We start from the raw sequence: 17176 nt of genomic DNA on the forward strand, positions 1-17176 counted from the left end.
CATTTCGGTATGCACAGTTTTCCAACCACCAAATTCCCACCGGCACTAGTGGATGAATTTTCCACAGGCACCAAGGGTTCCATTACACCCACCGGAGTATCATAAATTGTTAGTTTTTGGGCCAACTTTCCATACGCCAAATGCTCCAAAACTCATAGCCCTTTAAACGGGCCTTTCGGTTTTTTTTATTTATTTATTTTTTTTACACTGAAAGGATATTTTCAGCTGGACTACTCGCAGTGGTCAACATATTTTACCTCCGGAGGGGTTTTATTTGCAACAACTCACCGCACGGCATATGGCCATATGCTACGGGACAAGCGTTTGCTGTCTGGTTCAATTTCACAGCGAATCACACAACTTCGTTTGTGTATATACGAACCCTCGCCCGCAATAAAGCCCAGAGCACCGTGAACGTGAGTGACCGTGACACGTTAAGCTATTTACTTGCTTCCAACCTCTTCGAAAGCAAATTTCTGAAAAGTTACTGACGAGTGTGGTGTTTTTTTTTTTTTGTTGTTTGCTGACTCGCTTTTCTAATTGTTAATTACGTCTGTTGGGTATTTCGAGAACGTTTACTTGTGGCTAACCTTCATGGCGGTGGGTGATTTGTAACTCTGTTAAATAATGCATATTAATTTGATCATTTTTGTTGCTCATTAGACACGAAGAATGGTAGCACGAAGGACACACAAAGCAATAAGTTAAATACTGATACAACAAATGTGCCGTTAAAAGATAGAGTTCTGAGGAAGTAAATGAGTGTTTAAAATTTAACCACACAATTTAAACCAGAATTCAACAAATTATTTACAAAATCACAGAAAACGGTTTATTAAGCGATGAAAACAAAAATCAAAAGATTACTGAGCCAGCACGTTTCTCATTCACAAATTTAAATTTTAAATTCTAACGATTAATTAAGCCTTCAAGTATGCAATCCGCGAGACAAAACTTTCTCAATTACTGGCAACGCAGGAAAACGATATGCATTTCCGCCTTTAAAAGCATGAAACACAACTTAACAGCGTCGAAGGTAACAAATTACTTCCATTTCTCAATTACGCTTCGTGAGACTTCAATTTTTCAGACTAGAGTCAGCACTCATTATACATCGCACAGGATATTGATTATCCTTAGGCAGGAAAACATAATCTCACCTTTGCCGTAGCAAAGGCGTTTCCCGGAACGTCAACACGTTCATCACATTTAACCCAGCTTCTCCTTCCACCCCCGAGGCGAAACGTAAGACATACGTGCCGCAGTTGGCCAAAATCAAAGCTTCACATAATTAACCAAATTATTTTGGCCTCTCCTCACCTTGAAACCACGGGGTGTGTTTCGTGCACAACCGGCCAGGTGAAAATTAATATCATGCGCTAAAGGTCAGCGTTCAAAAGGGGGAGAGAGCTTGATGATTTTATGAGCGGTGCACGATGGGGTTACCGGGAAGAGCAAACATGCGGTCACGCACCAGCTTCGCTGGGCACGCTTGTCCCAAAAGTCGTTTCCCATGCTTCCCAGGGTAAGGTTCTCCAAGAAAACTCGAAACGACCGCGTAGATGAACAAATGATGAGGAAAAAAAGAAGGATTAAATATAATGAGTGCTGGATGAGGTTCTACCTGTTCCGATGTTGTCTCACTCTTTCATGTTGTCTTTTTTTTGTTCCGTTTGAGGATTTCACTCTGCTATGCCGCACCACAATTACTCTGACTAGCGTGGATCAACGACAACGTGCAGATCGGAAACAAGCTTCCCAAGTTGCCTTGCTACCCTCTTTAATAGCGTAGGTATATAACAGGACACGGATGGCATAGTAGTTATTGTAGCATAATGAGCTTTCCTTCGCCGTACGACTTTCAACGTCCGGTTGATGAAAAATAGCTTTGTTTGAGGTCGAGGTATGGAGCTCCTAAGCTCCCACCCAAAAATTTTCCCTCCCGCTGTTTACCAAATCAACCGGAAAAGGCCCAATTCTTGGTGGCCTATTTTCCCGCACAGCTACGGAAGGGTTAGCCATAAAATAATTATGATTCATGCTCACGGTGCGCGTACGGTACTGTAAGTAGCCGTGCTCACTGTTGTCACCGTTGGCGCAACACACGTACCAACGCACGCCCTCTACTATCAAGCATAATTATATGGATGAAAAATGAACCTTTCCATTAGGGGGCACATTGAGCAGCAGGTAAACAAAAACACTGAACGTTTTGAGTGTGAAATATTGTGCATATGTTGCAAGGTTTTTATTTGTAAAAAAATATCCTAAAACATTCATGAAACAAAAAAACAGAAGCACAATAAACGAATTTTGAAAGAACCAAAACAATGAAACTGTTTTGCAATGAAAATGTAAATAAATGGTTGAAAGGAACGAAAAAAAACGAAAGTTAACTGGAAACAAAACAGTAAAACAAAATAAAATGAGGTCACCGATTGTGTTTCCTTCGCTCAAGTGAACTGACCATAAACTATGGAACAATGTAAGCAAGTAACAACATTGTTGTGGCAGTTGCTTCATCGTGTCCACTGATAAGCGACAGCAAAACAAAAAGACATTACCACATCAACCACAATCACCTTAATTGGAAAACAGTGAACAGCTTTCGAAACATTATAACAGAAAAAAACCACCTCAAACCAACCAACCTTTACTCTAGCCGCTAGTCACTAGCCAAATCATTCTTTTTACATTCCACTGCACTAGCTAGAAAGGTTCATTTATGTACCTTTTCCATTTTGTTTTCTGTCCATTCATGTTGCTTTTGGAAAAATAAAAGTTGTGGGGTTTAAATTTAAATTGTAACAGCGGGAGAGAAAAATCCACAGTTTTCCCTCCCAGGCTGCTAACATTGGTTTCGATTCAGCACACAAATAAAGTCGGATTCGGTGCGCAATTGTCATTTGAACCTTTTTTTCCGGTCGATGAGATTGAAAAATGTAATCGACAAAAGAAGGAAACAATTTCCCTAACCCATCGCCACCCGTTGCTACTCGTTCTGCATTCTTACACCTTTCCCCGCGTTTGCCCGGAGAAGCAGATTGGAAACAATTTGTAAAAGTAATAGTTCCAGCCAAATCGTCTCAACGGCTATGAGCGCCACACGGTGGTGTATTAAAATCGTTAGGGGATATGAGAAACGTGTTCATTAACAATTACGTTCGATAGTATCAACGGAGATTAAGGAAACATTTTGTCGGAAGCCAGTCTCTGCCCCATTGCGGCCAGCATAATGAGAGAGGATATCAGTGGGTAATGAAAATGTGATAACGAGTAAGACCCTTTTTGCATTGCCCGGGCAAGCGACCGAGCGCCACCGAAAAAGCGGAAACCGGCGCCCCCTGTTCACCGTGAGTGAGCGTGTGGGGGAAAGCTGAGAGTGGAAAACCCACCTTAACATCATCCGGTTCGAAAGGGCTCGTGTAAAACGGGACGGTTAAGGGAGTGGATAGTGCTCGTTCAAAAGCTCGAATGAATAACCGAGCGCGTCCGTTCGGTATAGAGCCACCAGCCATATGTTTGTCTGCTGTTCGGTAGTTATGAAGCAGATTCTTTTTTTTCTACTGCTTCCCGACCTTCCTAAGCTCACCAGGATCGAGGTGTATCTGTTAGGTTGTGTTTTTTATTGCTTCCATCCTTAAAGGATGACCAAAAAATGGACGTTGCTTACGCTCCTGGGATCTGCGCTTAATGTCATAACTCGTTGTAAAATTATTTTAATTAATTGCGCTAGAAAATGATTTTTAATTACACATATGGCATGGTGTACAGCATGCTACAGCATGCCCCCGGGTGGGATAATTTGGGTAATGGAAAACTTTGCTAAACTGAAAATGAAAATCATTCGTGTGAATGTGAATTTTTAGAGGAATCAACTCATCCCTAAATTGGCTATTTATTGTATCGCTGTTTGGGAACGGTTTGGGGGTAAGTTTGGGACACATTCAGTTCCTATTTAGTTTTATGAACAAACATTTTGCAATTATTTTATTTTTTATAATGGAATAGATATTCAATTTTAAATTGCGTGTGATCTGATTTTCGCATCATTTACAAACAATTAATTTTAACAACATTTTATCGTGATGGAATTTATTTTCACTACGTTTGTATATCAAAATCAATAAACATTATCGAATTTGTTTAGCTCTTAAAACCATCTCAACATTATCGACTTTTTTTTAGCAATAATCTTAACGGTATGCTATTTTTTTATTTTAATGGTCAGCAGTTTTTGATTTCATTTTCCATTATCATTAACACTCAACCTGATTTCGATTCGAACGTGACTTGTGTGCTGATGGGTTTTAATGTTTGTTTTTCATTTCATTTGCGCATCACAAATTTTTATTTATCTCCAACCAAAACAAAAAGAGCTTGAGCCCAGTCTATTAGATACATTAAATCGACTAACTGACAATGATCTTTTGCCAACCAGTAAAGAAAGCCAATTTTTGAATACTGGTAATATGCTTCGACATAAAAGAAGAAAACTATAGCAAAATGGTAAAATCAAACCAATGAAACCATGCGCAACATTATTGCATGGGCGTTAAGCTGCCCCTCACACTGCGCTACAATACACTGAAAGTATAGCGTGAAAAAAATCCGGACCCAAATTTAGAGACCGAGCGTACGTTGCGCAATCCGACAGCCATCGTGAAATAAAAATCATTTCAAGGTATTAACAAGCAACAGGCGGCAGCGAACGGCTTTCGCAAACGGCACACACGGAGCGTCCTGTTGATATCGAGCCACCAAAGGTCCACGTAGCAATACGTGAGTTATCATAAATCACGACCCAGAGGAAAAGGAAACTGCCCTTCAAACTCTCCCTCCTTTCATTGTTCTCCGCCACTGCTGACGAGCCTTCGTAGCCTTTGGCTCAGTTTCACCTTTTCAAGGGGAAGCGAAAAAATAAACACGAAACATAACAATTCATACCTACTAAACCAATTCTGTTCCGAACCAACACTGGTAGACTATTTTCTTTGGCATTGCATGGGTTTATGTATGTGTGTGAAAGGTGATTAATTAGAAATTCAGTTCGGAAGTTGCTTGTTTGCATACGACAGAATGCTAACGTAACGAACATCGAACAGCTTTCGACATAGACAAGGTAGTATTTAAAGAAAAAAGAATCTAAGGTTAGCAAGCATTGCAAGGTATCCCGAAGGAATAAAAATGAAATGCTGCTAAAGGCTTGCTGAAAGTGAAAAGTTTAAATTTGAACATTGAAATTTACACTCATTGACATTATGTACATTGAAGCGTCGTTCGCACATGTGTAGTGAAATTTCCTTTTAAAATATTTCCCATTTTTTCACCTTTAATTGTTGTTGTGTGTAATTGCTGCAAGTGTGCGTGTGCGAGTATGTTTTTATGTACATTTCCCTGTAACTCACACCAACATGCACGGCAAATAGGAAACATCAACCATGAAGTACCAGGCGCCTCCATTCGACGCGTGTGCGCCTCCATTGGACGATATTATTCATGATTATTAATAATTGAACCGTACCGTTTATGATGCTCAAAACCTATTACAATGTTTTTAAATAGCACACTTTAAATGGGCACTAAACACCCGAACCACCTGTTATGGGATCAGACACTCACGCCCGTGTAATGTGTGTAACATCGCTTACCTCTTCGTAGATGAAGTTATCGATTTCTTCCAACGGTCGGCCGTACATGTCGTCGGGGAAGGGTTCGAATTTGCGCGGCAGCAGGGCACCATCCTCGACCTGTACCTTCGATCGAGGATGAAAGCCATACTCCCGCACGAGCTGAATGTGACGTGACTCATGTTTGTCCTGGGACTTTTCGGTATACGCAACAACCTGATGCTTTGCAACTGTTGGAAGAGAAGAAGGGTAAACGAAATATGAGTAAGAGTTAGCTTTAACAAACATTTAGATTTCTTTCTTTTTTCTTGTTATACACTAAGGATCGGTTTGTGGAAAAAGACGACAATAATACGCATTCGAAGAAAGTTTTGAATTTTTTTTTAGTTCCATTCCAACAATCGGTGAAATTCATATCATTTCAATCGCTTCAACAAACAATTTTAAATGACATCATATCAATTTGCAAATATCACTCCCAATGGGCTATCGTCACAACTTCACACGCACGCACACACACTCCACTCAGTATCACGTTTAACGACAATCAGTTATTTCTTGCCATCATTCTTCTCATTCCCCGCCGATGAGACTGCTGCGTATCGCATTTCATACGCACGTAGTAGTGATCGAACATACTTACGGGAAAGCGCAACACCTGGCAAACCGGGCCAAACGGGCCGCTTCCTTCAGCATCAGGATTGATAACGACTGTAAATAACGAAACGATTTCAGCAGTACGTCTGTCAGACAGGCTTTTCGAGTGGTCGCGTTACGCGATGTATCACTTGGCCAGGATTCAACTCCAGCAGCCATCGGCTGAACAACAGGCGTTCTATTTATAGCATCTCCCCGAGCTGGAGCGAATGGATGTGACCTTAGGCGAACAGTGCGGTATAATGGCGTTGGTCTAGGAAGGACATCATTCAATAAATTATTTTCCCGTCAACGGGCTGTTAAACGGTGCGGAAAACAGGGAACGATTGTGTGACCATTCTATGGCTTTCCCAGCGTTTGCAAAAAAGGCACAACACGAGCAAATGGTCAATTTGGGGTTTACGGAAGGTGGGAAAAATAAATTCACAAACATTCACAAACACCTTTTCGTACAACAAAAGGTAAAGAAAAGGAAAACAAAAAACAAAAGCACTGAATAGTAGATTGTTAATTTATTTATTTTATTTTATGGTTTTATGTCTTGAGATAATATAATAAAGAAAATAATTAGTATTGTGCTGATTGAATCTTTTGAAAAGAATCATTCATATGAATCTTCAGTGAAAAATCATTCAAATCAAGAGCCGACTCCCAAAATAATAATCAATTTTGATAAATTAAGACGAAACCTGAAAAGATTCATGAATCCCTAATGATTCGTTGGCAACAAACTTAAATTAGAAGAGCAGACCGGGAGAGGGGGTAGTGCTGACCGTCAAGTGGAGGGGCAACCACATAAATCATCGGGCTGTCTTGAAACTCTAAGGATTCATAACTCAATGGGGATTCTTGAATCTTCATAATAGAGATTCAGAATCATTCATTCAAAGTTCAAAGCTTCGTTCAGATTCATGAATAGGAATCATATTCACCGAATACTAAAAATAATGTTTATGATGTATTATAAAAAAGGAGATCTTTTCAATCATTATGTTTTCGAACGAGAAAAGCTTACAGTATTAATAAAAACCCATCCTAAACTTAACATACAATCCATCAACACACTACAAAATCCAAAATCTGTTTTTGTCCATATTTAATTTTCACTTTTACTATTGTGTAATATTTGGACATTGCCGTTAGATCACAGGCCTATACTATTCCCAGCCCCTAGACCAGATGGGGTTTCCAAGCGGCGGCCATAACTTACACCGGTTGATAGGTTGTAAATTTATCTACTTTCATCCGCCAAGCAAAAGGCCCAAAATGGTGAATGGTGGTTTGTTTCTTGTTTGCTTGCGCACCTACAGTTTTGTTGTTAAGGAGATGACAAACATTTTCACACAACACTTCGCTCCGAGATTCGACAATCGATTCGTAGTCTTGTGAAACATTATAAGCTTTTTTTCCTCAGCACTTTCAAAACCACCATAACCGCAACCAGCTTTCTACCGGGCATCAGTGTACCCGTAAGAGCTATGACAACATCCTGTCTCATTGCAAAAGCTTCAAGCAACACACAGCTGCCCAATATTGGTTGCTGTAGATCACAGACAAGTCACTACCTATCGTTGCACGAATGCCAACAGTGTCTGTTGGTACCACCACTCTTCCCCAAAAATCGGAGATACGCACGGTTTAACGCTTCCCTCATAAAATGGCCGCCGGAACCGAGCCAACCATAATTTATTTTAATTGAAGCACGTTAGGAAAATAAATAACATATCAGCCCACAAGCCGCTTCTTCGATGCCTGGCAAAGCCATTTTGCCAGCTGTGTGTGTAATGCGTAGGAAGGCACAAACACTCGCTCACTTTGAAGGGCTGGATTGTGGTTAGATAAATTGAACGGCTTTTTTCGGCGATCGTGGTAGTTGAAATGGAAATTATGGTAACTCAGCCCCTCGCTGTTGATGGTTCATATCAAATCCAAACACCGAATGATAGCATTAAGCGGCGAAACCATAGACAAATCTTTTGGCCTACATAAGTCAGGGAGTCATGAACGTTGCACGTCTGGCATGCCGTATCTCTCGATTCAATTATGAAAGCTACAAATTAAACATTCCATCTTAAGGTCTGTGAAAGACACATTTGAAAGCAATACGGTGGTAAAATGTTTGATCAAATTATATCAATTAGTGGCTTTAATGTTGCCTCTCAAGACACGTATAACTAGCGACGTTTGACGTTAACAATGAAAATTCAACCAAGTGAATGAATTAAATAGGAAACCCCTATTTTACTGGATCTTCAAAAACAAAATTAAATGGATGGTAACATTAATTATGCCTAAAAGACAAAATTGATAATAATAAACTCTCCTTCACGATACGATATTAATTAAGCACTTTTTCTTTCACTCCGTAATTATGGTGTACTACACCAAAAACAGTAATAACACTGTTATAGGATTGGACCTTACCCTATAAACACGCGCACGCATGCTAGTGCGTTAACTACGCACACAGCGAGGGAGGCCACATGCGTGCTGTCAACTAAGAATGTTCCTCTTTTACGTTCCGGCTGTCGAGGTTTACACTTGGCTTTCCGTTAATAAACATTCGCATAGAATTCAACTTATAAATATATGTTAATTATACTCCTTAATTGGTCTGCATCTAAGCGTCGAAACATATTAACCAAACACACACTAATTGCAGTATTATATTTATGCTCGGTTTTAATGAATCATTTCACTGCTTTGATGGTTACAAAGTTTTTCTATCTTTCGTTCAATGTTAGGTACTTAAAACCAGCTTGTTTTAATAGCATATTCACAACCGAATCACTTAACATACAACCATTACGGGCAGCGCTCCTCATTGACAGTAGCGTAATATAAGTAACGATTGCTGCCTGCAATTTCCAACATCAACCAGATAAGAACGTCATTCTGCTGGTTCTTACCGACGACATTCTGGATGAATGTAGCACACAAACGACTCGCACGATAATTTAGTCATCGGAGCTAACACGTACTTGACACACTAGCCACAAAATTTCCATGTACGATATTTTCTTGATAGTTTCCCCCGTTGTTGTTGGTAGCTTTAGCATGTATGGGGCGTGCACAGTAGTAGTGAGTGATTTTACTTACATTCAATCGAAGTTTTCCTCTTTCTGCTTCCCCTTCCCCAAACCGACAGTGTACCGTGCTTAAAGTGTTATTTGCGCACAGCCACCAATGGAAGTCACGGAGCGAAAATGTCACCCATTTCCTTGTCTCCCGGTAGCTGGAAACTTTTTCATCGGATGCAGGTGGTAGAGCATCAATAGGAGAAAAAGGTGAACGTGTGTAAAGTCACTTCCTTTGAGTCTTATCGTTACCACCAAGTATGGAAAACACTTCAACCTTCTTTCGGTAGGGGCCGTCGTGCAAAGAATGAATGCAGCTGCTATGAAGCAAGGTTGATAGCGCTTTTCAAAAAGGGGTTACTCGGAAGGTGAATGACAAACACAGAAAAAAAGGAATTCATCTTGTAAGAGAGCATGTTGCAAGTGGTAGGAAGAAATCAGAATGATAGTCCAACCATTCTATCACTAACGCGCGCTGCCGTTTCCCTCATTTTAATTTTTTTCAGCACATCTTGTTGCAATCCTTTTTTTTGTTATTCAGCATGTACTCCATCACTACCTTGGTTGAATCAATGGAAACAGATTGAATTGAAGCGACCCCTCTTTTTGCCGCTACGTTGCAATTTGTTCTAGATTGTAATTGGTGATCAAAAAAGTTGCAATTTTTGTTTTTTCTTTAAAAAAGTTTAAAAAAGTGTTAGCTTTATTTTAAACATTAAAAAAAATATTCTAAAACATAAACAAAAAAAAAAATTCACAATTTATCTTCCCAAAACTATGTTCGCAAAACCACTCAGTGTTGGAGAAAGCACCAGCCTCCAGTTTCAACTATTTTCAAGCTTTTTTTCTTAGATAAGAAGCAGTATGTCAGAATATAAACACCCCATTTATCTCATTCGCAAACCGACAAATTGTGTCACACAATCTATGCGTAAAGAGATTCTTTAGACTATAAAACTGATGACACTGACGATGGAAAATGCTTCCCTAGCAATACTCATTCAACAACGATGCACCAAGAATGCAACCACGTCAACTTTCCAACACCAGGAATGCAATTGCAACCGGTTTGGAATGGAATTATCATCAACAGGCGTTGTGGCTGTCCTCGAAATTCATTCAACTAAGAAAGAAGAAAAAAAAGCCCGAACCACACTCCTTAAACTATGCCCCTGCATCTGCAAGCAATCAGTTCGTGTGGTGCACGGTGCTAATTCAACGAGAGGATAAATGGCAGCTGGAGATGCCAATAAAAGATTCCGCGGGCAGACAACAATTTGAAAGTTTGCCATTTTGATCTAGATTCCGCCTGCCGGGCGCAGAATGGGACACGCGTCAGGAGTTTATTTATTCCGATTGGATGAAATCAAGATTGTGAAGATGTTCAGAGCGTTCGTAAACTGAACTTGTACTCTAACGAGATAAGAAATTGCACAAATTAAGAATACAAACATTCTGCAGGAGTAATAGTAACACTAAGAGTAGATAATCAAATAAATTGGTGCTTTATTTGTTCTATGATCAATCAGTTGCAGTAAGGGTTTTATATCTTTTTAGGCTACGTTGTATCCAATTTACAATAAATGAACATAAAAATATTACATGATTTATGGGAAAGGAAATTAGCGAACCATGAGGAGACATTGCTAGTTTTGGATTATATTGTCCGTGGAAAAATGTTTCACAGCACAATCGTACGAACGAGAAATTGACAAAAACAAAAGCTGTCAAGACAAACAGACGACTCATGACAAGCTTGTTGGCGAAAAACGAAGTTTTTCCTGACATCGTAAAGCTTTGCGAAAAAGATGACATTTCAATGACATTTTTATCATCCGGTGATGATTGCTTCAATACCGACAAACAATAAACGCCACACAGTTTAGCAATACTGTAATATTTATCTTTTTTTGTTTTTTATTTCCCTTTAGAACCTTTCTATTTTTTATACCTTTGTTTGTAAAAAAAAACCCTCGGTGACAGAAAAAAAAGATCCATTTGTTACGATGTCAATTTGTGTTTGGGTCACTATCTATCGTCTACCACCCCAAAAAACGAAGAAAAGATACATCTTACGTCCAAGGACGGCATAAATCTTTGCAGCGTTCCGGGTCTGGTTGCGTTTATTTTCCTTTTGCGATAATCCAATGATTTTGGGTGTGAAGAATTTATCCGGAACCTTCAATTTACAATACACAGAACGTGAACCTTTTTTTTGGCCGTACGCTTGTCGTACGGGCTAACGCTTTGCACACGAAGGACACACATCATGCCTGAAACGAGATTGCCATTTCTTATTCTTAACAATACTCGAGACGGTTTGGTTCCGAACAGGTCGAACCTGTTGAGGTAACGAATTTTTATCCAGAAGGGCTGACACACTGGATGGCAGCCTTACGTAATATGGAACCCAAGACAGTTGATGAAGGTTTTCGGCACCAAACGGATATGACAGAAATAGGACACTTTTTTGTAATACAAAACAAAAAGAATAAAAAGTGCTTGTGTTGTGATAAAATCAATGAAAAATAATCCTGAAACGATTGCTACAATCGAAACGTAAACGAATTGCATTTTTGCATTTAATAAAACGAAATTAAACCCCAAGTTCTGATCGCCTTGGCAGTGATGGGACAGCTTATTGAGATTGTTCAGATTTAATCAGAAAATCCTGAGGATGTTTGATATTTAGATAACAATTTGTGTCTGACAACTTGAAGGATATGGGACCAATATATATGGCCCCTTGGCATATATATGAAATTGTGATACAATGTTCAGAAGTTGTCAATTTTAAATTTAAAATTAAAGCATTAAAAGTGAAACTAAAATTACTATAAAAAAGATTAGGACAGGAAATTTTCTTTCGTATTCATGGTAAAATATTGAAATGGTTCATTCCTTCACTGTATGATTTATAGTATCTCGTTTTTTGTGTTATACGTGCAGTAAATAAATAAAGTTCAAGGGTTAGACAATAATCCATACAAATAGCTAAAATTGACCCTTGCTCAAAAAACAAAAAAATTGAAGATTCATAAAAATGATAAGCCATCAAAACGATTCTATCGCAAGTATCATTATGGTACTTACTTCCCTGAAGGACCACTTACCGGCACGTTCAACCTAACAAAAAATAGGAGAAATAAAATAGATCCAGCCCACTCCTATTTCTTTAGTAATACTCTAACCGTCTGTCAGTTATATACACAAAAATGCTTCCATCTTATTCCTAGCACACAAAAAAATCGCAATTCCATCCGGAAGCTTTGGTAGACGGGATGGAGAGAAGTACCACTCAAAAAAGTGGCAAGATTTATACTACACCAAAACGAGACGCTCAACCACAAGTATCGACGGACGGCGGTCGATTCTCCGATTTTAACCTCCCCAAAAAAAAAAAAATAACAAGCAACGATGCAACTTAAACCCAGTGCGCCAGCGACAAGGGAGGAAGTTGAGTGAAACGTTTGCGGGAAACCTCAAAAACTTTACCCCGTGCGGTAGCTTACCAAAAAATGGAATGCTGCAAAGGTAAAACACACTCCGGTACAGCGCACCATCACCATCATCATCATCATCATCATGCACCATAAAGCAAAGCGGCAATCAGGGAAACAAATCCTTCCACTTTTGGCGCTAGCTCGACGCGCATTCCTTTCGCCCGCGGTTCAATCCTTTATCCCGGTTACCGTTTTCCCGCATGAAAACACTTCCGGGGAAAAGTCGAGCAATAGTCAAGGGATTTTACTTGGGCTGTAAGATCGTGGGTAAATTTTATTCCGCACCGAGCGCCGGTTCCTTAAAAATGTAATACACGAACCCGAAAATACACGAAAACGTGCCCCAGGGCAAAACGATACGGTATTAATGCGCTTTTGACCTAGTACCGCCTACTTTCAATCACCTTTCCACGCAATCTGAAACACACCTATCCACTCTTCAACGATCTTCCGACCGTATTGACCCCGGGAAAACCGGGGGCCCGAAGTGATTCCGTTTCCACTACCGTTTGTGGGATATTATTTTTGGTTAGTCCAAAGGAACTCCTATCCGGGAACCAATAGTAGAGGACCTACTCGTCTGCTGCCAATTTCGATTGAATGGCAACAGAAAGCATTTCCAAATCTGCTACTCATTCAAACACACGTGTCTCAAAGGAGGAACTATAGGTGGGTGGTATGCCTGCCCGTCTGCTCGAGCAGTATTTGCCGGTGGTTTTGCAAGTAAAAATCAATGAACCGTACCGAATGGAGCGATATTGAATTTTTCATTCTAACGGGTGTGCCCGAAAAATAAAATAAAAATCACCCTCTCCGAACCCGGATCTCATTTCCTAGTTGATGGTGAAATATGCGGAAATTTCCCAACATTTTTCGTCCAATCTATCTACTCCATTTCATTTTGCACGTGGAAACGCACTCACACTGCTGCAAGGGGACTTCTAACGACTTCTGCCGAATGCTTCCAGCACGGAATTGAACAGGAAAAGTCAGTCGTCTCTGTGTCTGGTAGGTGGCTTTTTCCTTCTGTTTTGCTGCGTCGATCATTTTCATTCGTCATGAGCCATACAAGGAACAAACTACCTACAGCTCGATGAGAAATAATATAAAAATCATCCTTATTATTTACTATCACCGAGTGGTTTTCTTTTACGTTCCACGATTTTTGCCCTTTCATTGGTGGTGGAGTGCACCAAAGCAAAAGAAACTGAATCAATGAAACTAAAGCGTGTTGAGTTCAATGAGCTGAACAAAGCTTACAAATCGGGGTCAATGTAGCAATGACAGGTTTATGGGAAATAGTTTGAATTATGGTATTAATTTAATTATCTAGGTTGATGAGAAACCTCATGTAGAAAAGCGGAAATTTTTGTTTTGTACGGTTTTAGCATTCCTTTTAAACAATTGTGAGAAATATAAATAATAACTCTACGATTCAGATTTATTGCTTGTGAAGTAACGACCAATAAAAACCCGTTAAAAACACTTAAAATGTATGGCAGTTCTAGTTTTAAAACTATTTATTTGTGTTGGGTGAATCTGATTCTGATTGATGAATCTGAATAAATTATAAAATGAAATGAATGATCCACAATCCTAATTTATAAATAGACAGCAATTAATTCAGGCCGTTCTACATGAATAAAAAAAAAGTTGCATGATTTCTTGAGTTCCTTAAAGATTCCGAAGAGTTAAGATTCTAAAAATAATCATGAATCTCTGTTGATCCTTGAATCGCCAAAGATTCAGAACTTGTCAAAGGTTTTGGGACTTTTGAAAGATAGCTGTCCCGCGCAAATCTTCAAAGATTCATGAATAGTGAAAGACTAATGATTCGAATGACTCTTCACCGAAGGTTTTTGTCAATGATTCTTTTCAGGAGATACAGTAAATAGTAAGTTTTATTCCACCAAATATTGCTTAATCAAACTTTTACATTTGCAAGAATTTCCAAGAAAATACATCACATTTTCCAAATTTTTCATTTCCAAGAAAATTTTCCAAATTTTCCAAAACATTTTCAAAGAAAATACATCAAAATATAATAAACATTGTGTTATGCAAATACCAGATAATGCAAATCAAACGTCTCCATGATGTTACCAATATACAAAATGTGTTTCAAAGCACTCTTATCCTACCCAACAGATAAAGCTTTATCCCAAGCCTTTCTATTGCTTAACTTTATTTAAAACGTCATCTTCTATGAAGACATGACACAGAGCAAAGCCTTCCTTATAAAGCAACAATCGATGGCACATTCAAAATAACGATTTTTGCGATTGACTATTACTCGGTTCGACCATTTTTTCGTTCGTCAACTACTTACAGTTGCTTAATAAAAGTACACTAACATTCATCTAAAATGGCTCCATTTCCACAGTAATAGCTCCCATCCTTGCACAGCGCGCTCTTCCGTATAAGTTATATAAAGATACATATTTACACACCAACTCGCAACGAAAACCAATCACCCTGACGTCAAGAGTGTAGTGGTGTGTGCGCCTTCCGAAAATTTGATCGGATTTTCCTGGCATCATCGCAAATCGCCGATTGTCAGTCAACTTTCGATTGGTTTTTTTTGCCTCGCGTTCTCTTCACGTTGGGTCCACGTTACTAACCACCTGTCAATGTGGTAGACAGGTTAAGGATTTTCCGGCCTAGAGGGGGTTTGGTTTGATACTGTTTTTTTTTTACTTCCCTGTTATCACAAACCAATATAGAAACTGTTGGCGCTAACGTCACACAGCAGCAGACACACACATACACATGTACGTATCGCTATCCACAGCCTTTCATCGCTCGTCTGTTCATTGTTTGCCCATCTTGCAATCGGCGTCGTTGCGAAAACATTCGGGATGGTGGAAGAAAAATATGTATTTAGGATTACCACCACCCCCCAACACGAAACGGACCACCGGCTCGGAATCGAAGGCGAGGCGTTTTTTTCCCACCCCCAACAGAATTACCGAGAAAGGGTTAACGAAAAAAAAACTTGGTCGATTTTCTTACAACAACAGCAAAAAGAAGGTAAAGGAAAGCTAACAGAAAAACAGTTCCAACCCCTTGTCAACCACAAAACCGACCGATTTCGTCGGGGTTCGGGTTTGCTGGAAAGAATAATATTGCCATAAAGCTGCTGATGAGAAGGAAAGGCAACCGCTGCTTCTTCATGCACGGCACATGTAGGCTGGAGTGTGAAACGGAACAGAAATATATTTTCCAATGCTTCCACCACCGAGCAGCAGCAGGTTATTTCTGTCGTGATGGAAGTTTCTTTTTCTGTGTCGGTAGATGGATGGGATTTTTTTTAATAAAGAAAAACTTTTCTTTCCAAAATCACTGTACCAACCCGTTTTCGGTTGCAATAAGGATACGGGGCAAAGACACTAGGCAGCAAATTTACTTACTTACACAACCGCAACACACAGCGGCACACCAAACCCCGGTTAGATGCCGTGCACGTGGAGACTTATTGTTCCCGGGGATCGGCCCCATTGCTTCCCAACCAAATTTGTTTCATTATTTTCGGGAACGATTGGAGGAAATCCGGAACGCTGGAAAAACACGCTGGTAGATCCGTTGCATAGATGGATGATACAAGTGACCCCGAAAGGTCGGTTGAATAACGTGTACGTTTTCCCTTGTTCCTGTTGCCGTGCGATCTTTGCGACTGAACAGCACCCTACATCACAGCAGGACGGTCACGAGGAGCTTGCTGCGCTACTATAACAATAACCATCAACAGGATCCAGTTAACACCATGATCCGGTTAACAAAAGCGCCAAGAAAGAAAAAAAACAGATAAAGTTCTAACCCACAGAAAACGCGGGAGAAAACCCCTGCTTAAAGGGGGTTACATACAGCGGAGAATGCGTTCCGCGACCATGGAAGAAAGGTTATTTTTGTGGTTAAGGATTAGGAGATGCGCTACTTCTTTTTCTGTAGAACGTGTTTTTTTTTTCGTTGCTTTTTACTGTGTAAATCCTTTATTTTCTACCGTCTTGGTCCGCTATTTTTTTGCGGCGTAGGCCGATTTAGAACGGTCGTAAAACTCTAACCGAAATCACATTTTTCTGATCTATTCAACCGGAACTGGATGGATGATGTGTCAAAGGGCAGCAGAGTTTTTGTGATGTTTCTTTGCAAACTAGCATGAAATGGTGAGTTCATTCGTAACAAACAACGTGAAGCTTACTTTATGTACTTTTACAGGGTTTGACATTTTTTTCTTATTTTTATGTTTTTTATTCTTGACTTCTTAACATCCTACCCTTCCTACATATTTCTTTAAGAATGTCAATGATAA

At 39.6% G+C, this 17176-nt stretch overlaps 1 protein-coding gene across 1 annotated transcript in view; it reads right to left on the reverse strand.

Annotated features, from left to right (window-relative positions):
• LOC125768987 (sodium channel protein 60E) overlaps window positions 1–17176 on the reverse strand; it is a 121981-nt gene that overhangs the window by 75600 nt on the left and 29205 nt on the right. Inside the window, exon 4 of the mRNA XM_049437344.1 lies at window positions 5652–5860. Coding sequence (XP_049293301.1) covers window positions 5652–5860 — 209 coding nt within the window. The remainder of the gene's footprint in view (window positions 1–5651; window positions 5861–17176) is intronic.

This window comes from Anopheles funestus, chromosome 3RL (assembly GCF_943734845.2).
Source record: "Anopheles funestus chromosome 3RL, idAnoFuneDA-416_04, whole genome shotgun sequence".
NCBI classification, from domain to species: domain Eukaryota; kingdom Metazoa; phylum Arthropoda; class Insecta; order Diptera; family Culicidae; genus Anopheles; species Anopheles funestus.